Source organism: Pseudonaja textilis, chromosome 1 (genome assembly GCF_049901715.1).
Source record: "Pseudonaja textilis isolate UNSWEBS1 chromosome 1, rPseTex1.2, whole genome shotgun sequence".
Classification (NCBI taxonomy): Eukaryota; Metazoa; Chordata; class Lepidosauria; order Squamata; family Elapidae; genus Pseudonaja; species Pseudonaja textilis.
The window spans coordinates 193,142,523-193,168,428 of record NC_141990.1 but is presented as its reverse complement, the minus strand read 5'-3'; the positions used below and the strand labels follow the sequence as shown (position 1 = coordinate 193,168,428).

The following is a 25,906-nucleotide window of genomic DNA, read 5'->3' as shown; positions in this document are numbered from 1 at the left end:
TAACTTTGCCTAGCTTTGCCTGTGAAAATGCTTCTTTATTACCCACCATCCTGAAAAGTTTAACTTAATGAAATGTTGTAGAAAGAATGTTTCTATCCAACATCAGAAATAAATCTCTTCCTCTCCTCTTCTTTTTTCTCAGCTAAAACGTGCTGCTTACTGCTGTCTTTATGGCTGATTACTATATCATTTTAGTATAAAAACTTTTCATTAAAAAAACACGTTTAAGTAAGGTTTGTTTGCAGACATTGTTTAAAGATCTAACTTGCTTTCAAAAACACTTTCTATGGCATAAAATTAAAGATAAGGATATGAAATATAATATGGCTAGGTACTAATTCTTGCTCTTAAGTGTCTGAAACCATATCATTAAAAGGGGGCCTTTTTACTAATTGTAGCATCCTCTCACACTATGACTATAAAATGGAAGAAAGCTATTAGTGTATTTTCAACAAGAAAGGCTTTTAAAGTTCATTATAGTGTAAAGTAAACACAATCAGATTAAATGTGTGTTTGTGTATGCATGCATGTTTGAAAATATCTATCTTCTAAAATGTCAGCCAAATTCAAGAGTAGATTCCTCTTTTTTTAGGTTGTTGGTTTTCAACTCCTATAATACCCAGTCTGTACTTGGTTGGAAATTATTGGGACTTTTCCATAGGGTAGTAGCATGGAAAGACTGTATTAATAGTGAGTTGTACAGTACTACAGTTGTAATGTAATAATGAGTTGTTCTCAAAAGAAGGGTCAATTCATCATTCTTGAAAACAAGAATAGTGAACAGAATAGATTTTGATAAGGGTTTTTATTATTCATGCAATGTTCTTATAGGACTTTTAAAAGAGACAGCAAAAGTTTAACTTAAAAAAAAAAGTTGGACGCCCAAACAGCAGTATAATTTGTTTTATTTATTCATTCATTTATTCAAAACTATTCACTGATGGTCTGGAAAATGGAGCCTTTTTATAACAAAGGTTTCAAGAAGGACATTTCCCCACAATTTTAACTGGCGGCCTTGCTGTTGATATTGGTTCATATTGGTTGGATGGATAATTTTCATATGCATATTATCTTTTTAGGAACAAAAATGGTCTTGTCAGCACATTTGCTTAGGTTCCTTTTGAGAACTTCCTTAAAGTTCTTTCAGAAATATTTGAAAACTGAACATTTTTTGACCAGTAATATTGAGATTTTAGTTGTTTCCAGCTGAAGAGACACTCATTTTAAAATCCTTCCATAGTAGGATAAAATAGTGAAATTCATTTCATTGTATGTCAAGATCTGTGGTTTTAGAATACAGAGAAAAAATATTAAAATTCAAAAATAAAATCCAGTGGCTGAGAGTGGATATAGAGAAGACCTTGATGCCGTGTTTTTACTGCATCTTACTGGTCCTCTCCCTGAAGGTCCCTGGAATCAAAACAAAATAAAAAGATAAGGAAAAACACAGAGTTAAGAACATTTATACAATTCCCATGAAGGGATACAAACAGTTTTTCAATTAAAACATAGTAGCTGATAATACCTTTTATAAGACTGTAATGGTTTCTTCAGTTTTGTATATCTACAATTGTCCAAATTGAATTCTAAAAATAATCCATACAATGTAGCCAAAGCTAAGTCCTACTTGCAGGTGTTAGGTTTTAACCTTGTATTAATTTTATCCATAATCAATATTATTGCTTGTAATAATAGCAAATAATAACAACTGAGCAAATTTGCTTTATCAGGAAGAAATGAGATAGAACAAAAGTCTGTTCTTTATTTGCTCACATCAAATAGACAGAATCTTGCCAGAGTAAACCTTTACAACTCTCACTCTAATGGATATACCCTGGGAGAGCCTAGGGAGTGGCTATTTTCACTCTCTTCTTCTGTCTCTTGTGTAGCTCTGAGCTTTTCTGTCTCTTGTCTTACCCCCTTCCTTGGGACATGGTCCTTCCTTTCTGCCACTTCACTGTAATCTATCTAACAGTTGGAAATACCAAGTGAAAAATTAAAGAATGCTATGTTACCAGGGTGATGCCTTTAAAATTTGAGAATTTGAAAAGCTGCAGAAAATACGTTTACTAACAGCTAGTATTACTATACTAGTTGTTAGTAAATGCATTTTCTGCAGCTTTTCAAATTATTAGCGTTGGTATATAGTTGTGATGGCGAACAGAGGTGGCACGCAGAGCCCTCTGTGGGCATGCAAGCCGTCACCTCAGCTCAGCTGTGCCACACATGTGCACATGCCTCCCGCCAGCCAGCTGGTCTTCGAGTCTCTGCCATGGGACGTGCATGCATGTGGGGGGGGAGTGGGGCACATGCACCGAGGGCAAGGTGCATGTGCAGGGGGGGAACATTGCATTTTGGGGGCTTGCGCATTGGGCACTCAGTGCTGAAAAGGTTAGCCGTCATTGGTGTATAGCACACCAATACTAAAAAGCCTCTGGTAGTGTGTCACTGTTCTGCAAGAGAACAATAATAAAAATTAACTACGGTTTGAAAATAGCCGTGGATGCACTTGTGTAGTGCCCAGTCCGTGCTCTATATATGAGGCTAAGAGATGCATGTTATGGCCATGTAGATTGGTAGATGTGCTCTTGGTCCCTTGTTGGTGATATATCCTTCCTGACTGATGAATCACAAGGAAATATTTCTCTTGGCTGAATAAAAGAGAATATTTTTTTTCCTACCTAATGTTAAGATGGTATTATCATTTTTTAAAGAAACCTGAGATTAAATATCCATTCAGGCCAAATTTCCATTTAATGAGAAGATAATGGTGTGATTTCGGACCACATATACATTTTCAGCCTAACCTATATGCAGGACTATTGTGAAAATAATTCACCTTAATAGAGAAAAAGAACCCGAGGATCAAGGATTCCTAATAGCTTCTTCATTTTTTTTTCCTGCCAGAAACTCCTACCATAGCCTTTTCATGCAAAAACAAGAAAACTGTTTTTTAATGTACTGTACACTTTTTTTTTTTAAAGGGTGGTTTTTCCAGAAACCAGACAGTAGCTTGAAACTACTGGTAGAAGAAAACACATGGAATCCAGACAAGCTTCTGGAGAATAGCTGTGCTCTTCTTAAAATAGCATCTCTAAAGAATAAGAGCCATCAATTCAGGCCTATGGGGTGGGGACAAGTTAAAAAAAAATCAATTATGCCGTTGTGGCCTCTATATTGAGGATTATTATTTATTTCCCCAGTGGCTGCCACTGCTTCTTTTAAAGCAATGTACATGGGAGTGATTACTATTTTGTTTATTTATTGAAATGGTTTATACTGACACCCATCTCATAACCATGACTTTGTGTAATATAAAGGAATTACTAAGTATATTATAGTAGTCTATTGTACTAAGAAAGTGTTGTAATATCGTACTATCAGCAAAGTGGAAACAAATGAAAATTTTCTCTCCCCAGGAGCCAACCTAAGAACATAAGTAACCAAAATTAGTCAAAATTCAGGCACCTCTGGGTAACTTTTTGGTTAATCAGCCACTTCAAGAATTCCTGGGTAGCCATGTCATCCAGGAGTTTGTTATAATCACTGGTGAAAGTGCCATCTGCATGTCTTCGGCCAAGATCTTCACCTGTCTGGGCTCCTTCTGAGAAACTTAAAAGGGAAAAATAATGGACAAATAATATCTTTACACTTGATTAAAAAATAGATGTCAAAGGCCCTCAACAGAAGTATATATGACTGACTTTTGTACTTCTTAACAACCAACCTTCAGTAAAATAATCCCTAGATTACTATTTCATGTATCAAAATTGGCTTCTTTTTGAAAGTATAATTAATAAAGATAAATGTTGTATGCACTTCAAGGACTTTAAGCCTATAGTGGTGCAGTGGTTAGAATGCAGTATTGCAGGCTAATTCTGCCGACTGCCAGCAGTTCAGTTCTCACTGGCTCAAGATTGACTCATCCTTCCATCCTTCCAAGGTCACTAAAATGAGGACCCAGATTGTTGGGGGCAATATGCTGACTCTGTAAACCACTTAGAGAAAATTGTAAAGCACTATGAAGCAGTATATAAGTCTAAGTGCTATATGATTTTACAGCATGGATTATAGATCATGTCCAGTTATTTCATCCAAATGATTTTCTTTTCGCTGTAACTAACCCAGATTGAGAAGAATTGTTAATTTATATCAAGAAACATACACACACACACTTGTCTACTACTATAGTTATCAACTTCCCCCTGGAGATTAGTATTTCCATTCTTAACTAAAATGAAAAGCAGTGACACTATTAATTCCTATGAATCCTATGTTCTTTTTCCAACAGTTAATTCCTGTTGGCTGACCTGGGGAACATTTCAACCCATGACTCTTCTTTTAACTTGCAATAAATACTTTATAGATTGTAATCTTTATTCAGTGCATTTCAAGGGGAGAGAACATTCTGTGCCAATCAATTAATAACTAGGAAACTTTGTTGCAGAATACTTTAAAAAATGTTGCCTCATTCTCTGAAATCTGTCTTCTTAGAGGATAAGGTTACTTATTTTATCGGGAAAGAACCTCCGTGCGATATAAGAAAGCCTGAACTTTTTAATTATTATTGACCAATGACATTTTTCAGTCCAATGTGATAATGGGAATTGCACCAGAATTAATATTTTGTGACAAAAGTTCTTGCTTATAAGTCAGTAACTCAAAAGATATTTTATGAGTCTGACAATTTTAGCATTATTCTTGCAAACGGTAATTATTTTCCAATTAAATGTTCTTCTATTTGAGCCATTCGTCAACATCTTTTCCAACTTCAGATTAAAAACAATAGTTGGGAAAGGCAGAAATATATAAATACATCTTTCTATTAGCAACATCGGATAATGCTAATAGTTTTGCTGAGAATTTTTAATATGCTGCTCTATTGTTTTCTAAATACTTCTGTAGATCTGCAAGATAAATATAAGGAGAAAGTTCCTGATTTGCTCTTATGAACCTGAATGTTTCTTTTAACAGACAATGTTTCTTCTAACAGGAATACACAGCTACATGTGATTGTTCTCATCAGATTTGGATTTTGGATTTTACCAACACAAAGGAACAAGATTAACTTCAAAGATTTGCCAAGCTATCTCAAAACGATGTGATTTAAAAATATGGGATACATACAAACAGTGTGAAAGAAACCAACATCAGTAAGAATAATAATGCTAATAATATACATGGCAGTAATCTAATCCTTTGCCCCTAGGACTCAGAGTGAGGACAGCTTTGTATTCCCAGCAGTCTCTTAGTTCCTCCTTAGTTCATTAAACAAAAGAGGTCCATTAGAAATCATTTATGTGAAACAATTATTTTCTCAGTGACGTGTCCTTAAGGAAATAAAAACAACAAAGAAGTACAAAGAAGGATGTTGTTGGCTTGGTGGCATAGTGGTTAGCATGCAATATTGCAGGCTCACTGCCAGCCATTCGATCCTGACCAGCCCAAGGTTGACATAGCCTTCCATCCTTCCAAGGTAGGTAAAATGAGGATCCAGATGGTTGAAAGCAAGGTGCTGATTCTGTAAATTGCTTAGAGAGGGCTGTAAAGCACTGTGTAGTGGTATATAAATCTAAGTGCTATTGCTATGTTCTGTACTTGCCTGTCAGTTCTAGATAGCTGCTCTTTATGACCGTAGATCAAGGGGACAGATTTCAAGTAACAAAAAAACAGCAATGAAAAAAAAAAACAGCTGATGCTTACAAAACTGCTTCTTCACTTTTAATCAAAAAAATAAATAGATGAATTTGGAGCCTGCCTCCCTCCTCCTCTTCCTCTTCCTCCTTCTCCTCCTCCTCCCCCCTCCTTCTCCTCCTCCAATTTTATTCTCAGAAATGTTCCCAAAGGATGACCACTGGGTTATCCTAACCAGGTGTTCCAGAAATAACTTTTCGCAGCTTTGCTCCGTAATTTCAAGAGACACAGGTGACTCTCAGAACTTATTTTATTATGCCGATGACGGAGATAATCATAAAATTTTATAGAGTGCCAGTGACATGCATGGTGCTTTTATAATTGTAGACATGGAGAAGTGAGGTCAAGGGAAGAAGGTATGTGAAGTCTTGCTTCAGAGAGCTCACAGTCTAAAGTTGTAAAGCTGTACAAAGATGAATTGATGTTCAATGGTCAGGCTCTTCAAGCAAGGTGGAATCTTTCTCTCTCTGTGTGTGTGTGTTTGTGTGTGTGTGTGTGTTGGGGACTGTGGTGAGTGGGGTGGAGGGATTGAAGCCAGAAAAATGTTGTTCCAAATGTTCCGTTGCCAAGAAAGATCCATTTGAGTCATCAGTAGGTATAATGATCCAAGGAGCAAAAAAAAAAGAAGGGGAGGTTGTTTTCGTGAAGATGGTGAGAACACGATGTAGGTGGTTAGTGTTGGAGTACAGGTTACTGACAGAGGTGTTGGCAGTCTAAAGTTATGGGATGCTTTGAGGCTGGGTAGGGGTAAATATTCAATATATTGCAGAATGAGAGTGGGAAGGTAAAAAGAAAACATTAAAAGGAGTGGAAAGAGATCTGACAGTGTGATAATAAGCTTCACAGCAACTTCTTGAGGATACTTGAGAGAAAGAAGAAGTTCAGGGAGGAGCAATATGCACAAACTTTGGGAAACAAACAAAAACATTAAGAAAAAAAGCAGGACATTGGAAAGTAATCAAACACCTTGTGAGAGATTTGGGATAACAGATCTGATAATTATAAGAATAAGGGAAAAAATCAGACAAGAGAGAGAGATGGGGGGAGAGGGAGAGAGAGAGAGAATTCCATTGGTCTTCCGTATGACTTGGCCTTATGGAAAATTTTGACCGATTCATGTATGTAACACCACAGTAAAACTAAAACCTACATTTTAATGGGCATTTAGATCATTTCACGCCTGCAGAACATCTTTAATTTCAAAAGTGAAGTATGAAATACAGCAAGCAAAGGAAGGAAAATACACTGCAGCTCCACTCAGTTTTGATTGGCAAAAACTCCCCAAACCTAAGACATTTTTTAAAAGAATAGTAACAAACAGATGGTTCCTTACTCTCTTCTTCCTCGCCCATTCACTAACCAAGCAATGAACTCCTTAGCTGCTTGACCTTCCAAGTAAGAGCTGATGTCACTGGTATAGGAGCCATCAGCATGTCTCTCGTATTCAGCGTGACGCCGGGCAAGTCCATTACTAAAAAAAAAGCAGAGTTATTTGTTTAGACTCTAACCTCAGTCCCACTTTTCTTTCCCAAGATCTTTTCTCCACTGATCCCTATGTGATTGGTTTGAATATGTCTTTGCAATGTAGCATGAGGATGAAGTAGGAGAAAGAAATAAGATACATTTGTTGGACCACACATTACCCCCATGGCTGGTGTTTCTGAGCAATCACTAAAGAACTAGGAACAGGTTTAGGTTTACCGTATCAAAGGGGAAGACCGAAACATCAGAGAAAAAGAGATATCAGATGTTAGGATGGGTGTCTTTCTGAGGAAAAAAAGTGGATTGTAGATCTGTCAGAGAAGATGAGGGATGGCATCATATTTCACCATTTCATCTTTTACGCATTGCCCCCAAACAATCCTTCTGGGTATTCTTTCTCTGCAACCCCTATAAAAAGTACTTTCTATTCTCTATGGAAAAGAAAATGGGTACCATTTACCACCGTGAGAACAATTCTGCCCACTGCAGCTCTCAACATGTTCTTAGATGCCTTCATTGACAAGGTTCCTGAAATGGGTTTTGCTCCTTCCAAAAGCTCCTTTTATTAGCTTATTTTATTATTTTATAGTTTTTCTGAACAGACCCATAATCAAGGGATTGTGTACTTCGCAGTGAAATGACACATGACTCTCTGACAAATCACACTCCATTTGCTTTGTTAAGTTTGTTCAGCTACCCAAAAATATCTCGAGGTGCCTGGCAAAGCTTTCTCCAGGCATGCAAAAGGAAGATGCGTTACAGAAGAAGAGCTCAACTGAAGGTCTCTGATGAAGAAAACTCAAGCACTTTATTCATTAGTGGGCTCACTTTATACAGGTATTCTCTAATACCTAACTTGACCAACTTATCGTGCAAGCAATGAATGAGTAACTTGCTAAGAAATCATGTGTGTCACCAGATATTGTTTATAACTCAAATGCATGTACCCTTCCGGATTTGTTTGCAGACTCTGACTTAGGCTAATTTATGGCCTTGGTATATAGTTGTCCAGAATAAGACATGTTTTGACAAATTGAACCACTGAGTTTTTCCCCCCCATTAAGATTAATGAGGCTTCAGGTTAGAACATCTTACAGCATGTGAGAAAGCTATACAGGTAGTCCTCGGCTTACAACAGATCATTTTCAGTACAACGGCGCTGGAAAAGGCAACTTCTGACCGTTTTTCACACTTACGACCATTGCAACATCCCCATGGTCACATCGTCAAAATCCAGATGCTTGGCAATGGACTCATATTTATGATGGTTGCAGTGTCCCAAAGTCATGTGATCACCTTTTGCGACTTTCTGACAAGCAAAACCAATGGGGAAGCCAGATTCACTTTGCAACCGTGTCACTAACTTAACGGGGCTCACTTAACAATGGTGGCAAGAAATGAGGCAAAATTCATTTAACAACCATCTCGCTTTAGCAACTTGAATTGAAGATGACTGCCGCCCCTTATAGTTGGCAAGGACTAGCGGAATAAAATCCGCAGAGACTCCTTTAACTTTAATTTTACCTTATTAATAAAATAATTCCTGCCTAACCTGTATGGCTTTTTTTTCTTAAAGAAGGATTATAATGCCAAGCCTCGCTCCAACAGTGTATTAAGACCCCTTTCTTTTTACCTTTTACCTGATAGTGACACACACACACATATACATACACACACACACACACACATATTCTTTTTTATATAAATGGCAGGTGGTGGGAGGGGGAGACACAGAAGATGAGTATTTATGCATTTAATTAATATAGAGCAGAGGTGTCAAACTCAAGGCCTCATGGCCAGATCTGACCTGCTGGGCTGCCCTGGAAACAGCGAAGGACTGGCTTGTGGTGCCTCTGCCAGTGAAAACGGAGCTCGGAAGGATCACATGCAGCCCTCCTGAGCTCAGTTTTTGCTGGCAGAGGGTTGCAGGAGGCCATCGCAGCCAAAAATGGAACTTGTGAGGGCCACATGCACCCTCCCAAGCTCCGTTTTCACTGGCAGACAGCAGCAGGAGGCCGTTGCAGCTGAAAACAGAGCTCAGGAGCCTGTTTTCACTGGCAGAGTGCTCAGGCCACCACAGGTGCCCCCGACAAGAGTGATGTTGAGTTGGCCATGCCCAGTTTGGCCATGCCCCCCTGCCCACCCCCCAGGGTGAAACACAACCCTGATGCGGCCCTCAATGAAATTGAATTTGACATTCTTGAGGTAGAGAATAATTAGTTTCTTTTTCATGTATATTTGGTTGGGAATTTTTGATGTAAACCTGTATAAAGCTGTGTGAACTGTTGACAAAGCATTCCTTCACACATTACACGTTCACCAAACAAAACCATTTCAAATGTAAAGAAATGCTCGTGCAGTTATATCTTGGGGACGTAGCAATTGTCCCTTGCAATATGCACACATGAATGAGAAGCAGAGGGGTTTTTTTTGCCTCTCCATCATGTGCCACATAGCCCATATGCTGTGATCATTTGAAAGCACGTATTTGCAAAACAAATGTGCAGATGGTTATTGAAGCCAATTTAACTTGCTTGTGTCCACAGTATAATATTCAGTATGTTGGTATATGGGCTAGGAAGGGAGTTACTTCAAGGGTGGAGTATATGCTTGAATGGAAGAGAGTCCAGATGCAGAGTACTTCCAAATGAGGCTTAGCTATCCCTTTCAGGTCGAAGCCCTAATTGTACACTCTCCTTGATATTGGAAGTGATTGACATCCAGCTGACATATGCCTCAAATACCACTGGCAAAACTTCTGGTCTACAAGTTACAACACTGAAGATCTGCAGGGAGGAACCATTCTCTCATTGGAAATGACTCCATCCTCTGCTTTTTGTTTTTCTTCCTTCTCCACAATTTTAATGCCATCAAACTCTCACATTGGACTTCAATAGAGTACTGGGGTGGAATGTCATCCAATGAATGTCTTTTGTTACATTTTCTTGAGTCACAAGAATAAATGTGCCAAGCAAAGAATTGAGTGAGAAAGGCTTCGTCTAGATGCCAGTTTTTGCATTTTCCTATTACTTTGCTGGAGAAAATCTTATTTAGCTCATACAAAATTCTCAGTGGCTGTTGAGAGGGCTACCTTCATTAACTAACTAACTAACTAACTAACTAACTAACTAACTAACTAACTAACTAACTAACTAACTATCTAACTAAGTGCAAAACATAGAACATAAAACTGTTTTCCACTGCCTAGGACTTCTGAGGTATGGAATTCAGTTCCTAACATCTACTTGCTAATACCTGTTTGAAATTGGGAATTACTCCAACTCAACTGGAGGACAACTTGTTGAAGGATGCTGCCCTGAGGAACCACTGCTGGTCAGGATAGATTACGCTGTGCTAAATTGTATAAAGTAACTTCTGCTGTAACAATCATATGTTTCGCCTGAAGTATGAGTCATTCATTGAAATTTATTTGATCTATAAATGTATGTGTGTGCATGTGTCTGTGTGTCTGTATATTCTTTAAGCTATTTAGATTCACATGTTTGAAAAGGAATAAAAATGCTTATAATAAATGAATAAATCAAATGCATTGTCATCATCGGTGTCACCAACTTAGACAGTGCAATCCATCACTGAGATAATTTCTGTCCAGATGCCCTCTTTTTTCCCCCACTACATAATGCAACAGCCAGCATCCAGGCTGGCAAAGGCAGGTGCTTATGTGCACCTGTGTGCTGCAAACATCTCTGAAATAAGGCCAATGTTTTTAGGAATGTGCCACTGTATTGGCAATTAAGGGAGGCTATTAAAAAAATGAGCCAGTCAAGTGAGCTTATGATCTATTTTTGTTGCCTTCCCTGTATTATACAATGTATCTTAGCTGAAAATACCTTGCGAGCTGGTCCAGGAAATTTTCTTTCTCTCTGTCTTCAAGTCCTTGATGTCTGTGGCAGAGACCCATCACAGTTATTAAAAATGGCATTTACACAAGTAGAAAAAGATACACGCTATCCTTAATTAAACATTTCTGTGATACTTGAATGACAAGAATAATTTTTGGACAAGAACCCCATATATGAAGCCTATCACTTCTGTATTTAATTCCAGACAGATTGTAAATATTTTGTGTTTTATTAGCTACAATATTTATGCTTGGAGTAAACTTAATTGCTCAAATCAATCTATCCTGTGATTATTCAGCCTTATAAAGTTTTTTTTCTAGATTAGAACAGCTACAAAACCCCACAATATATAAGAACTTTAATTCCCCCTTCTCTAGAGTATTACTTCTCTAGAGTTTACTCTCTACAATACACAAAATATCAAAGAAAAATTCCAAAATTGACAAAAAGCGTATAGCCTAAATTTGGAATAAAAAAAATGAAACCACTTTCTGTCTGAAGAAACACTTGTTTCCATTTGCATATCTGTTCAATTGCTCATATGAAACTTATTATTGAATTACTCATTATTTCACAATTCAGTCAAAAGCTCCTCCTGCAATAATGTGAATACTTCGATTTATTATGAAGTAAGTCATATAATTGCTCAAGTTCACAGTCAACCATTTTTCCAGCCTGGTGGGAATGATCAAGTCTTGAATAACCTTTTGGGAACTGGTTGTCCTGGACATAGATTGAAGGTTTGTTTGCAATAATTTCCTCTATATTATAAAGATTTCTTGCAGGAAATAAGAATGATGGAATGATCCATATTAAATGAAAATGGAGTGCTGGAAAGTACCAAAAATAAATAAATAGCCAAACAGGTTCTGTGAATCAGTTTGAACAAAGCTTCTCCCCAAACAATAGTTTCTTCTATAATTAATCCTTAAAACCAAATATTTGCTCTAAAACATCCATTCATCTTGTTGTGGATTTCTGTAAATAAACATATTGAGGAAAAAACTATTAATTGCCTATTTCATGATGTACTCAAAAGGGACAATATAATCTTATCTCTCCTCTTGGATTAGGAAATCCTTACCATCAAATCACAGCTATATTTTTTCCCATCAATTCCATTCTTAGGCATTTGGCTCCCCCAGTTTCATGTGGTTTTTTTTTTTTTTTACTTGCTTGCAGAAGAAATAAGTGTCCAGGGATCAAGTTAGCAATCAAAATTAAGGGAAGGCAACTCACTGTCTTCTTGATGTTTCAGACTAAAATTCCCAGTTCTGGCTGGGGCAAATAGGAATTGAAGTCCAAAACATCTGAAAGGCAACAGGTTTGACGCATCTGGTCTACATGCTTGAGACTATGATCTATTCAAGAGGAATCCTTTCAATTTTTCACCAAGAACATGCTGGGAACTCAGAATAATTTACTGGGAATCTGTCCACATTTATCTTTGGACATGCTGTTAGAAACCATGGTTCCTCATATCTGGAGGGTACTAGGTTGCAGAAACATGGGCCAAGATGATGGCAAGGAGATCCCAATAATCAATTTAGCCAAAATGACAACCTTTTAATAATTCGGTCTGATTTAATTAATCGATAATGCCTAATCACTTCCTTCCTGTTGCCACTAAAATTGCACAGACAAGTTCGTGTGGTCAATAGACAATGATAAGAAATTTGACTTAGGGAAACTCAAAGAACATTTTTAAACCACCATCTAATTAAGGCATTGAGATGAAACAATTACGTTATTGAAACTGTGAGGAGACATAACAGAAGCAAAATAATATACACGATCATGGAAAAACAATGGAGGATGAAGCATTTGGTCACAATGACCCAAATACTGATGAGTGAGACAGTAAAGTACCAAATTACTTTGACTGTCAGCATTAGAAATGGTGAATGAAACAAGCATTGGAAGAGATGAGCAATAAAATTAAAATCCATAAACTTAATTTCAGGAGTTGCACATTATTCTTGGTTCTAGCAATATATACCACCACAAGGGCTCCTCAGGCTGTATGTTAGGGAACTTTGATTCTAAATTCCTCAGTTAAGATCAATCATCACAGATCTATATAACATATTTTAGTTCGTACTGGGCAGCCATGTTGCACAAGAACCTTGTATGCTGTCTACAAGCAGAGCAGATTAACGGGAAACAAAGCTAGGATGCTCTTGGGTGAGAACTTTGTAGAAGGAAAATTAGCTTCGTCTAAAGTCATTGTGCATAGGGTTAGTTTTTAAGATCTTTCTGCATGTATAAGAGCAGAAATAAGATTCAGCAGAGTTCAGTGGTAAATACTTTACATACGGTCCTTAATTCAGTGTAGGATATCTCCAGTTAAAGGAGTCATTTATCAGCTGGTTAAAAATGAACCTGTTCAAAATTCTAAGCAGCCATTGTCTCAAAAGTGCTTTTTCAAAAGGAGGAGGGGGGAGATATTTTGCTACTTGTCCAAGAAGCTTCTTGGACAAGAAGCAAACATCTTCTTCTTCTTCCTCATGATAAAAACAGTCCAGGTGCCTTTTGAAAAAGTACCTTTGAGACAACGCTGACCTGGGTGACTGGAAATCTCCGCAGACACTAAGCAGCCATTGTTTGTGTGTATTCATTATGTTGGGATGGATGAACAAGCTTAGTGTTCTGGTTTAATAGACCTTTCTTTATATGGAGAAACACCATATATTGATATAGATATATAAACTGGCTCTATTTTAAAGACTGGAAATCAATGCTACAATATGACAACATTCAGTTTTGCTGATTGTATTACAATGCTGTACAGTGTCATTATATTCCAGTAGATCTTTTATACATACCTTGCTCTGCTTGAGAGTGGTTAACAGTTAGTTCAATTGTTTTCTAGTAAACATCTAGCACAGGACTGTCAAACTCGCAGCTCACGGGCTGGATGTGTCACATGCCGGCCACCCTCCCGCCCGGTTTAGCAAAGGGGAAAAAAGTCCCGATATGTCACGTGATGACACCTTGATGACATGAGTTTGACACCCCTGCTCTAGCAGGTTACCAGACTGAGCCTACATTTGAGTTAGAACATCTGTAAAACTTTTTCAATCAATTGTTTAAAATGATACTTTTTCAGAAATAATTTTATTAAGACTTCTTTTTTTTTTTTTTTTTTGCTATACTTCTGTTAGATAGATTTTAAAGCACATTTTAGGACAGTGGTTTTAAACTATTGGGAAGTGTATATATGTGCACGTGTAAAATAAGAGAGAATCAACATACAAAACTCTGAAATTTTTTTTGCCAGATTGGAGCAATAGGCATTAAAGTATCAAATATGATTATAGTACACAGGCCCATTGTGTCATGAAGTAAAAATCCTCAGTCAAAAATTAGGGAATGATACTAACCAGGAAAAGGATGTTGAAGTTAACCAGCATGTGAAAATTGTAAAATGATAAATTCTGTATTAAGGACCATCTCAAAATCTTAACTTTAAGTATCATAGTGCCCATATACATTTACAATGATGCCACCATACTTGGAATGTTGCGTACAGTTCTAGCCACTTCTCCTCAAAAAGGATATTGCAAAGCTGGGAAAAGGTGTTTTAATTTTATCTTCACACTCACCAGTTCTTCCCTAAACAGAATACACCCACGCAGCACACTTGGCAAATTTTCATGCTCTAAGAAAAGCCATTATAGAAGAGACTGTACAGGCTAAATTATGTCTTAGCAAGCTGTGAAAAAGCTGTGAAAAATGTGAATTTTGTGTTAGAGATCATTAGGAAATGGCTGAAAAATAAAACTGCCAATGTTATACTGCTTTCATAGAAATCTATTGTGCAGTAGTTTTTGTTGTTATAATTCCAAAATGTCACAGTAGCACTGAGGAAATTGGAGGAAAGACTGATTAAATTATCAAGAAGATGATGTCCAATTCCCTGATACAGAAAAAATGGCAAAAATTGTTTGTTTTTAAGTCATGGCAACTGAATGTAGGTACATGGTATAAGAAAATGGACTCCACCAACCTTCAATATTTCAACTGCAGAAACATCCGATGGAATGTAATACTATAAAACTTAGGACAGATCAAAGAAATTCTTCTGTGGATTTTTTTTCTTTTACCAGAGATTGATTAAAATCACAGCTGATTTGGCTAATGGTATCAAAGAATGCTATTCATAGTGGCAATACTGTATCTTCTAATTTTATAAACATTCTGTTTCTAAACTCTAGGTAGAAAGGTGAACTAGATGTCCCCAAGCTTATAAGAATTGTTAGATCAATATAGCCCAGTATCTCTTGATAGCAGGAAAGAGAACAATATCCACTGACTTGGAAAAATGACAGGAAAAGTCTAGGATTTTAACCCTGGAGGACTGGCCTATAGATAGGTGCAATTACGTATACGGAAGCATATATGTATATATACACAAAGCAAGTACACCCACTTACTCTGGACTTATAGCTTCATTTTTGCCTACAGTAAAGAAACTAATCTAGTCATGCTGCTAGAGATAAGATCTCTGCCAAGAAGCTAACGCCCCTGAGAGCTTGGAAAGATTTAGCCTCAAGTCTGGTACGAAGTCTGACAGTGTCTGAATTAAAGGATTCTTTAAAATCTACTTGGCTTTATGGGAGAAGAACTTATCAGAATAGTTAAGCCTTTGAACCAGGAGGTTGTTAATGCTTTTAATTTGTAGTTGAATGTAAAATATTGGTGTATGTTGCATATGTAACTCTGAATGTGATGTCTTCTGGTACAGTATATTGTTACTTGAAGATAAAAAAAAAATCTGTGGAATGTATAAATCTGTGTGATTTTATATAAACATCTGTATATATTTTGCAGATAAAATTTCAAATGTACTGATTACAAAATGATATTTTGTAAGATTACAATTACATTTGGCTTCAGACTCTAGCAAAACTAAACTGAGTGGGAGTTCATGGCTTTAAACAAATCTGTAAATTACTTGAAATGGAATTAACTTGACATCAACTTTAAACCCTAAGTTAACAATGGACACTAAATCTAAAAGAGAAGCTGAACAGTTTGAGCTGCTGTACTTGGTCTTAAGGTATGTAAAGCTAAAGAGTAAGTTCTTCTGGTACATGCCAGCAGTGAAGTGTCTGGATTAAGAACCAGTGACACTTATATCAGAATCTACAGTATAACCATCCTTCAAACAGGTAAAGTCTTTCCTAAGCTTCTAGAAACTGAACAAGGAGAGATTTAACCTGGAAATAAGGAGAAACTTTCTGACAGTGAGAACAATCAACCAATGGAACAGCCTGCCCTCGGGAGTTGTGGGAGCGCCATCGCTTGAGACTTTCAAGAAGAGATTGGACTGTCAGAAATGGGGTAGCGTCTCCTGCTTGGGCGGGATGGTTAGACTAGATGACTTCCCTTCCAACTCTGATTATCTGTTACTAGAAAATAAAGTTGAACACATACAGGAGACCGAAGTTGGGAAAGCTGGGCTAACATCACATGAGTTGCACCCATGAGTCTTTTGAAACCTATACAGATAGTTCTCAACTTATAACCATTCATTTATTGACCGTTAAAAAGTGATTTATGACCTTTTCCACATTTATGACCATTGGAGCATCCCCGTGGTCACGTAATCAAAATCTGGACATTTTGGCAACTGCCATGTATTTATGACGGTTATAGTCTCCCAGGGTTGTGTGATACGTTTTGTGGCCTAACAAGTAAAGACAATGGGGAAGCTAAATTCATCTAACAGCTAACTTAACAATTGTAAGGATTCACTTAACAAATACGGCAAGAAAGGTCGCAAAATGGGGTAAAATTCACTTAACAAGTGTTTTGCTTAGCAATGGAAATTTTGGGGTCAGTTGTGGTCATAAGTAGAGGACTACCTGTACTTGTATAGTCTTGAATTCTGCCCTTTATGGATCTCGTACACTATGAGGTCTTGTCTATCTAAATTTCATTTTATGTCGTCAAGGAGACCCACTATGCCCCACAAAAATGGGAATACCTTTACTAGGGCTAGTGATATGTCCATCAGAATACTTTCTTATTTATTTCCTCTTCGTTTATATGGAAGTTGCACATATGGACAGTAGTCACTGTTGCATAATCCCCATTCGTTTTAGAGAATGCTCATAATCCTCCATTAATTAATATCTGTTTTTCACATTTGAAATGTACCCAATATTCAAATCTTAGGCTAAGGAATGTGAAAGTTGTCATATGAAGAAACAGTTCCTCAGATAACTCCCAATATATGAAACATGTCTCTATCTGACCTGACCCCAGAAGGATAGGTTGCAAAATTAGAATGAATGGATAAGATGAATGGATGGAGGGCTTGATGGAAGACTTTGGATGAACAGATGGATGGATGGATGGATGGATGGATGGATGGATGGATGGATGGATGGACAGCAAAGCTCTTAAGTCTTGCTTAAGTTCGGTGAATCTTATGCATAAACTTAATAAGCTAGAGTATCTGTCCATATATTTCATCATGCCTTTCTTTGAGTTTATATGTGATCAAGTATTTTGTGTATGAAATTATTTCCCAGTGAGGTAGATGGTAAGGGTTGATTGTAAGGTTGGGCATTCGTTTTGCTTACCCGCTTCTTTTAGTGTTCATTAGCCACTGTACAAAATCTTGAGCTCGTCTGGTGTCCAAGTACTTGCTGTAATCGCTGGTGAATGTACCTTGTGAGTGACGTTTCACTTCATTCAGCTGTCTAGGGTCATCTAATGGTTCAGCCTGGGAAGCTTTGAATGATCTATAAGTGTGGTTTGTAACAAATTAATTGCACTGAAGATTGCACATTTGAAAGGTGCTGCACGGTGTATCGACCTCCTTCAAAGATATAGATGCATTCTAAAAATAACTGCTATTAGAAAGGGTCATTAGTCGCCTAATTACTACAGAGTAACAGGAAAAATAGATGCTGTTTAGACAACAATAAGAACTATGGAAAGCATTAATAACTTGACATGTTGTTGACTTATCCAGTTCTTAGATGTAGGGGAAAAAAGCATTAGTGTTTTAAAAGAATTTCCATTTCTGTCTGCCCTCTAATACAAGAACAATCCACTGTCCACATGTGGATTTCTATTGCATTAAAAAAAAGACATTTACCTGGCTTTCTCTTCTGTCTCTTGAATGGGGCTTTGCCAGCTGCTCTGAGCAATCAGTAAAAGCAATCCAGCAACGAAGCACCAAAGTCCTTTCATTTCTGCTACCTGTGGACAAGGAAGGAAGGAGGAAACATAGTCAACCCAACATATTTCAACTCCATTTGTATGTAAAGTTGAGAGCGGTCTGGTGGCCTAGAGAGGGAGATGCTTGCCTCCCACTTGGAAGGTTGAGAGTTCAATCCTAAGTACTGGCAGACATTTCTCTTCTAGGACACAAAGAAAAAATATTTGCTGTGAACTCTGTGTGGTGTCAGGAAGGGCATCCAGTCAGTAAATGCTCAGCTCCATTCAGTTGCCCTAGATATACCCTGAATTAAAGGATAAAAGGGAGGGGTTTTTTGTAAGGTGATTCATCTGCACTCTGACTTCAAGCCATTTAAGGTCAATTCAAGCAACATATTAGTGCAGTGAAGCCAATCACATTATATAGAAAGCAATCTTGTGGTAGATCTCTTCTAGCTCAATATTGTATACTCAAATAACCAACTCCCTGAACAACTTTCCTTCCAACCTCTTCAGAGGTGGTATTCAACAGGTTCTGACCAGTTCTGGAGAACCGGTAGTAGAAATATTGAGTAGTTCAGAGAACAGGCACATACCACCTCTGACTGGCCCCTCCCTCATCTATTCTCTCAAGTCCCAGCTGATCTGCTGGGTGTTCTTTTGTTACCCTGCACAGGAAAATGGAGCTGGAAAGCAGGTTAGTGGGGTGGGGAGGGGAATGGGGATTTTAGAATTCCTTCCCCTGCCATGCCCATCAAACCACGCCCACGAACTGGTAGTAAAACAATTTGAATCCCACCACTGTACCCCTTGCTACAAATCCTTTTAACTTCAGACACTGGGGACCTTGATACTTTTCACTGGCTAAGCCTTGGTGACAACAATCACAACCACATGATTTATCTCCATGCTAGGTTCTACAGTCTTGGCAGTTACAGCCCAAGGTAAAGTGCTCCTATCCAACATTTTAAAATGCTACCTTAACGCAACATGTTGGTTTTGAATTCCCAAGGACTCTTTATCTGACAACATAGCTAACAATTAAGAAAAAAAGAGGGGGGAAACTCAGATGGATTAAAGTAACTAACTTGACAGTGGGTTTTAAATATTATAATATCAAGGGAAAAAAAATCCAGTCACAATGGATGCAGTGTGCTACTATTGCAAAACTACCAAAATCAACTAGGCAACTTTCCTTGCATTTAAGAATTCAAGACTAGCCTGCCTTGGTGTGAAATAAAACTTCTTACCTATTAATGGAGAGAGAGGCGGGGTGGAGGGAGGGGGGAGGGAGGGGAGAGAGAGAGAGAGAGAGAGAGAGAGAGAGAGAGGATATAATTTTAGTTGATTTCCATTTCTGCCATCAAGCAGTAAAATTCTAAGCAAATCTTTCATATCCTGTTGAAAGTCAAATAGCTTATCGAGCTTTTTACAGATCATTGCCAACAAGGAGCAGAACTTAACAAGAAGTGATTGCATCAAAATCAAATCAAAAGAAATACCACTGGAGTATATCACTCATAGTTGATTTATACTTTTTATTTCAATGGACTTTAGTTGTGACTTTTTGCTTGGCTATTTTATATACTAACTTCTAAATTATGCATTGCACATACTACTATCAAAGTTCACATTCTCTTCTCACCTTCAATTATAATGGGGCTCTGGTTTTATTTGTTGGTGTCCTTTAGTGGTGCAATGCTGCCTCCCAGTGTTTCTGTATAAAATGGCTCTTTCTTTCTTTCTTTCTTTCTTTCTTTCTTTCTTTCTTTCTTTCTTTCTTTCTTTCTTTCTTTCTTTCTTTCTTTCTTTCTTTCTTTCTTTCTCTCTCTCTCTCCCTCCCTCCCTCCCTCCCTCCCTCCCTCCCTCTGTTCCCCAAAATATCTAGAACCCTTCCTATATATCACAGCAGCTCCCCACAACATAATCTTCATAATTGTATTCAGAAATCAGACATACTGATCCAGAGCAGGTCATGTGGGGAAATATATTGAAACTCAGTTATCAAGATCTACTCTATGATTTTATCAACATTTCATGCAGGATTTTGGAATTTTCTGGAGACTGCTAATAGCTGGAAGTACAGAGTTGTCCCCTGACTCATGCACTATCCCTGCCATCATGAAATTCAGTATCTTTTAAAGTAATCACACCTCTAGATTTTTGAAAGGTTGAAATGGAATGCAATTATCATGTTTTGTTTTGTCTCGAAATCTGTGGCAGAAAGAAAAGGGTATAAGTGGAACTGGAAGGATATATACCAACCAGAGTCATTCTATGAGGGAGATGGATAGTCTCTAAATACAATAAATAAAAATATTCCAGATTGTTTCCTTAATATTTAAAACACAAGGAATATAACATCTTCAGTCATCCTCAGACAAGATAGTCAAAAAACAGAATGGCTTGACCAGCCTAAGTAATTTCATCATATAATCTTTGCTTAAAAAAATAAAGAGGAAAAAAAATCAGATGTATACAGTACCAACAGCTACCTGAAATATTTTAGTTGTACTGTTAAATACAAGATGACACCAGAATGGGAGTTAATCTATTGTTTCAGAAATGTTAGAAAACCCAACCATTTTAAGAAAATGAGCAGATCCTGTTCAGGAGACTGGAGATACAATATAACCCCTACTCCCAGAAAAACATCTACTGGTTTTCAGAATTGGAACCTTGCTCTTATCCACAGCTATTTCTGTTGCTCTAACTCAGAAATCTTGTTAAATCTAAGAATAGCCTAACTAATGAGTTAAATCACAATGCCTTGACTGATTTTATGACTATCTCAAAATTGCCTTCCCCAACTCAGATGCTCTCCAGTCCAGCTGTAGACTTTAGCTCCAAGAATTCTCACCAATGGTTATGCTGATTGGGGGATTCTGGGAATTGAAATTCACATCTTTAGCAGGCATTCCAGTTAGACAAAGCTGCCTGAGCACCACAACAACTACTCATCAACAGAGATAGAAAATTTCAGATGAATCATCCCAAGTTGCATTGACTCTAAAGCTGTCCCTACATTTCTATACATATTTAAAATTGCTGGACAATTTTTAAAAAATGACCCAATATTTATATTGATTACATTTATGTTTTCTGGTTCTTCAAAAAGCTTGCTGCGATTAGAGTTTATGAATTTCCAACAATTTTTATTCAAGGCATTGTGTAGTGAGCAGACCAGTTTAGCACTTAGCCTTCAAATCTGATTTACCTTTTTTTTTGGTACTTGTTGTTGGTAAGATCAACATTTAGAATTTCAGATTGTAATTATATTCATAATATACTATAATTAGATTCATAATTACTATTAGTCTATCCTTCAGATTGTTTTTTTTAATTGGGAGCACAGCTTTGCTTAATTTTTCACAGAGAAAAAGAAATGTTGAAACGTCCTATTTTTTAATAGGAAATGAGTTACATAATTCTGTTTTACTTCTTAGATTTTTAACAAGACAGGCATCTCTATATTACAGCTAAATTGCAAATTAAAAATACTAGAAGAATCTTTTCTACCTTTTATTTTTTAAGAAATGGCTCCATGCTATTTTCAGGGTTGCAATAATTATATATTTGGATTCCTCTGTATTGTGATTCACAGCTCAGATCTGAAACGTATCTGTTTCCAGATAAGATCCAAGATCTCTGAAGTTATTGTACTTGTCTTGAAAAGATAGATTGCACTTCATACTGCAGCAGCAACATACAATCCAATGTCACCCAGAAATTTGAACATTCCAGTTGCAGCTCCTAAGGCTGAAAAGACTGTTGTGATTGCATCTGGATAGCAACAATTTGCCTACTCCTGATATGTGTATTTGTACATGTGTATGTATGTACATATGTATGCATATACAGGTAGTCACTGACCACAATTGAGCCCAACATTCCTGTTGTTAAGTAAGACATTTGCTAAGTGGGTTTAGCCTCATTTTACAGCTTTTCCTGCTTTCTTTCTTGTTAAGTGAATCACTGCAGGATACGTTAGTAACATAGTTGTTAAGAGAATCTGGCTTCCCCGTTGACTTTGACTTTGTCAGAAGGTCGCAAAAAGGAATCACATGACCTTGGGACACAGCAACGCTCATAAATATGAACCAGTTGCCAAGCATCTGGATTCTGATCACATGATCATGGGGATGCTGCAAAGGTTGAACTGTGGAAAATGGTCATAAGTCATATTTTTCAGTGCTATTCCAACTTTGAACGGTCACTAAATGAACTGTTGTAAGTCGAGGACTACCTGTCTGCCTGCCTGCCTGCCTGCCTGCCTATCTGTCTATCTATCTATCTATCTATCTATCTATCTATCTATCTATCTATCTATCTCTATCTATCTATCTATCTATCTATCTATCTATCTATCTATCTATCTATCAACGTACCTACCTACCTACCTATTGAATCTATCCATCTATCTAATATATACATGCATATATGTCACATATAAGTGTATCTTGTTTCAACAATTTATGGAAAGTTGACTGTGTTAGTCTACAACAGCAAAATCAACCAAGCCTCTCTTAGTATCTCACCAAGAGTCTTTGATTCTAAGAACATTAACACTTTCAACCTAAATACATTCTTTGCTATTCCTAGTGATTTCAATAGAATTTACATTTAAATATCTTTTTCCAGCCAACGCACAGCAAAAGTGATGTTTCATATAATCCAAAATCCATTAATAATCATGGTTTCCAGTAGAGCTACTACACACCTAACCAATACTTTTTTTTTTTTAAGTACAAGAGTCATATGATTTTTTTTCTGAAAATAAACTCGGGTCAAACGATTTTCAGGCGAAATTATTATTCTGACGAGGAAACTCTGCCAAATCAAAACAACAATAATTCTCCAAGGATAAGTACTTTCTTACAGCATATGCTGTAAATCACCTTGATTTAAAGCACTTTGTGGGTGAACCTGAAGCAAAGTAGTTGCTTTCTTTACTGGGAGCTGCAGAACAAACAATGCAAAAATAAAAAGCAGCAAAGTACTTTTCAACACCTATGTAACCACATGTAATCTAAGCATCATTGGTGTTGATCAGTATTTAGTAGGATCTCCTTCTGTAATCCTTATAATAATAATAATGGTGGCAGGAAACATCCTTGTTCATTTCTAAACTAAATTACAGTTTGCATGCTTAACATAAATCGGCCTGTAGTTTGGAACTAAATTAAAAACATTGGTCTTGCCTTGCATATATAACTCTTCCTGAAAGCTAATATCATTGAATAATACTTAGCTTTGGCCAAAATACTGTGGGGTTTTTTTTGTGTGTGGGGTGGTTTATAAAAACAGTATTTTTTAAAAAAATTAAGCAGTAATTTTTTTAAAAAAATTAGGATAATTTTATAGAGGATTCAAAGAAAATGAATACATTTTGACAAGTAAAACATTGGGTTTACAATGACTTTTTTTTATCACAGTAACAGTTAATTTATATGTCTTTATATTCTGTTTGATACACCAGATTTCCCAATATGTCCACAACCTCGCCAACTTTTCTGTTCTTTTCAAATAACATGGAATTTTAAACAATTTTGCAATCCATTGCTCAATCATTGCTTATGATTAAGAAACAGCTCCCCGGTTTTGTCTCTGAAAGCACAAATGTAGATGTACCAATATTCAAAGGCAACCTGTTGATGCCTGCTAAGCCTCTAAAAATGATTCTTTGTTCACCAAACTGATACCCTAGCTCTACATCTACCTCTTACCTTTGGATGCTTGGAAGGGCTATGAAGAAGCAGGAAAGGCAAGATTGGTTTCTCTTCCTTTGGCAACTTCTGGAACCCTGGAGAATCCTAAAACAATTGCCTTCTAGTCTTCTTTCACAGCCTCATATATAGTGTTCAGCTCCAGTAAACACTTACGAGACTGCATCATTGCTGACAGTTTACTCAATTTGAAAAAAAAAATCAAATGAACAAATCGTGTTGTTTGCCATTCGACAATTTTTTACAACTGATTTCATACATTTGTTCTGTTTACTTTGACATCAGTGTTGACATATGATCTACTCTTAGAAGAAAGGCCATGAGAGCTCACTGTCAAAAAAATTACCTGTCCTAGTGATACCACCAGAGTGATCCAATCTGAGAATCAACTAGCCAAGAAACGAAATATTACCGTTGCTTTCCAAATAAAATCTATATAAGTGTACTGTTTATTTTACCATACTAATTCTAGAGGTACAATCCTGTCCCTGTCCAGCTTTTAACAAGAGGCATAATAGTGCTTGTGATGCCCTTAGCGAAACTTTGATATAATGATCCTTGCCTAGATTGGGGTACAGCGGTCCTGAAAATTTAAGGAAAGTCCTGGAAGCAGGACCAGGTTAAGGAGCCAGGGGTTGCCATTCAGTGACAATTGTCCCTTTCCACCCATCTGGGCTACATTGTGGATCTGGTTTTTAGCAGTAAATATTACTTGGGTTTCAAAGAATACACTTTCAACTGAATTCTGAGTGAATTTCTTCATATCTGAAGTCAGAAGAGGTGGGCTTCACATAATTTAATAACCAGTTCACCTAGTGCAGAACTGAAAATGTGAGCATATGCACCTTCCACACTTGTACACTCCTTCAAACACACAGTGATTTTATGCCTGTGGCTCCCAGCACATCTTTTTGGGCAGCCACAGTGAGTAGAGCGGGCAAGGTATGGAAATCAGCTGGACTGCATGAGTGGGTTGAGCAAGCCAGAGAGTGAGATTTACAGGATGGGATAGCACCGGGGTTAGTGGACGGGCCCAGCTGGTGGTCGGAACTACCGGTATAGGTGAACCAGTCCAAACCGGCAGCAGCCCACCTCTGAGTAGCCCTTAACAAAATGAATCTGTTCATACTTAGTTCAAAACAGTTATTTTGTATTTAATATTCAGGAAAGTGAGAATAACCACTACAACCATATTTTTAGTTCTCCATCATTTATGATAATTTCTCTGTTTCATATCCTCTCTTTCTTCCTCTCTCGGGTACATTCATAGGCATCTACCATGTAACAACTGTCTACTCCCCTGAATCTGGCAATCCCCAAAGTTACGCTATCTTGTATCATCTTTACATGGTAGATGGTTATTTAGAAGATTGTTGCATTCTTTTTCCTAACTCCACATTATCTTCTCTTTTACACCTGTGCTTCTGTTACCATCGAAACCCGATGGCACATAAGTCCAAAAGGCAAAACCAGCAGCATATTTGAATCTTAAGGTTGGAATGCAGCCCATAGGCCATTTATATTTCCTGTCCTTTGGGCCTCTCTGCAATAACCCATCTTCAAGGTTCACCTCTTTCCTTACTATCAAATAGGCAATATATTGGGAAGCTGCTTATCTAATTCCAGGGACAAGACAAATATCAGCACGGAGAACAGGAAGTCAATGATTGCAGTTTAGCAGCCTAAAGGAAGCTATTAACTGTGATACTTGAATTTACAACTTTTGAAAATGTGACTAAGTCTATTAGCTGTCTGTAATGTCAATGCTTTTTCCAAAAATAGTCCTTTTAATAATTCCGTAAAACTATATAGCATCATTTGCTCCTGAAGCCTCAGACTGTGATCAATGATCCATGAAATGACAACTTTGATCTATTTTATGGGCCAAACAACACCAGCGAGATTATTTGTCAGAATGTTTTAGCTTACCTTTCCCACATTTAAAAATTTCTCCATACCTATTTT

General features: G+C 37.2%; 1 protein-coding gene across 3 annotated transcripts; it reads right to left on the bottom strand.

Moving 5' to 3' along the window:
* Nucleotides 1-888: 888 nt before the first annotated feature.
* On the bottom strand, nucleotides 889-24,103 carry GCG (glucagon). Of its 3 annotated transcripts, none has more exons than XM_087920073.1 (7): nucleotides 23,942-24,072; nucleotides 18,154-18,257; nucleotides 17,633-17,794; nucleotides 11,028-11,081; nucleotides 7,028-7,165; nucleotides 3,469-3,612; nucleotides 889-1,410 (listed from the first exon to the last, which is right to left on the bottom strand). In XM_087920073.1, exons 2-7 carry the CDS (start codon nucleotides 18,246-18,248, stop codon nucleotides 1,386-1,388), a joined length of 618 nt encoding a protein of 205 aa, XP_087776199.1. In that variant the 5' UTR covers nucleotides 18,249-18,257; nucleotides 23,942-24,072; the 3' UTR covers nucleotides 889-1,385. The 3 variants fall into 3 exon arrangements, with proteins under 3 accessions (XP_087776199.1, XP_087776201.1, XP_087776200.1); XM_087920074.1 differs by having other exon boundaries at nucleotides 1,257-1,410; nucleotides 7,055-7,165; nucleotides 23,942-24,021; XM_087920075.1 differs by lacking the exon at nucleotides 17,633-17,794 and having other exon boundaries at nucleotides 23,942-24,103.
* Between the last annotated feature and the right edge of the window lie 1,803 nt (nucleotides 24,104-25,906).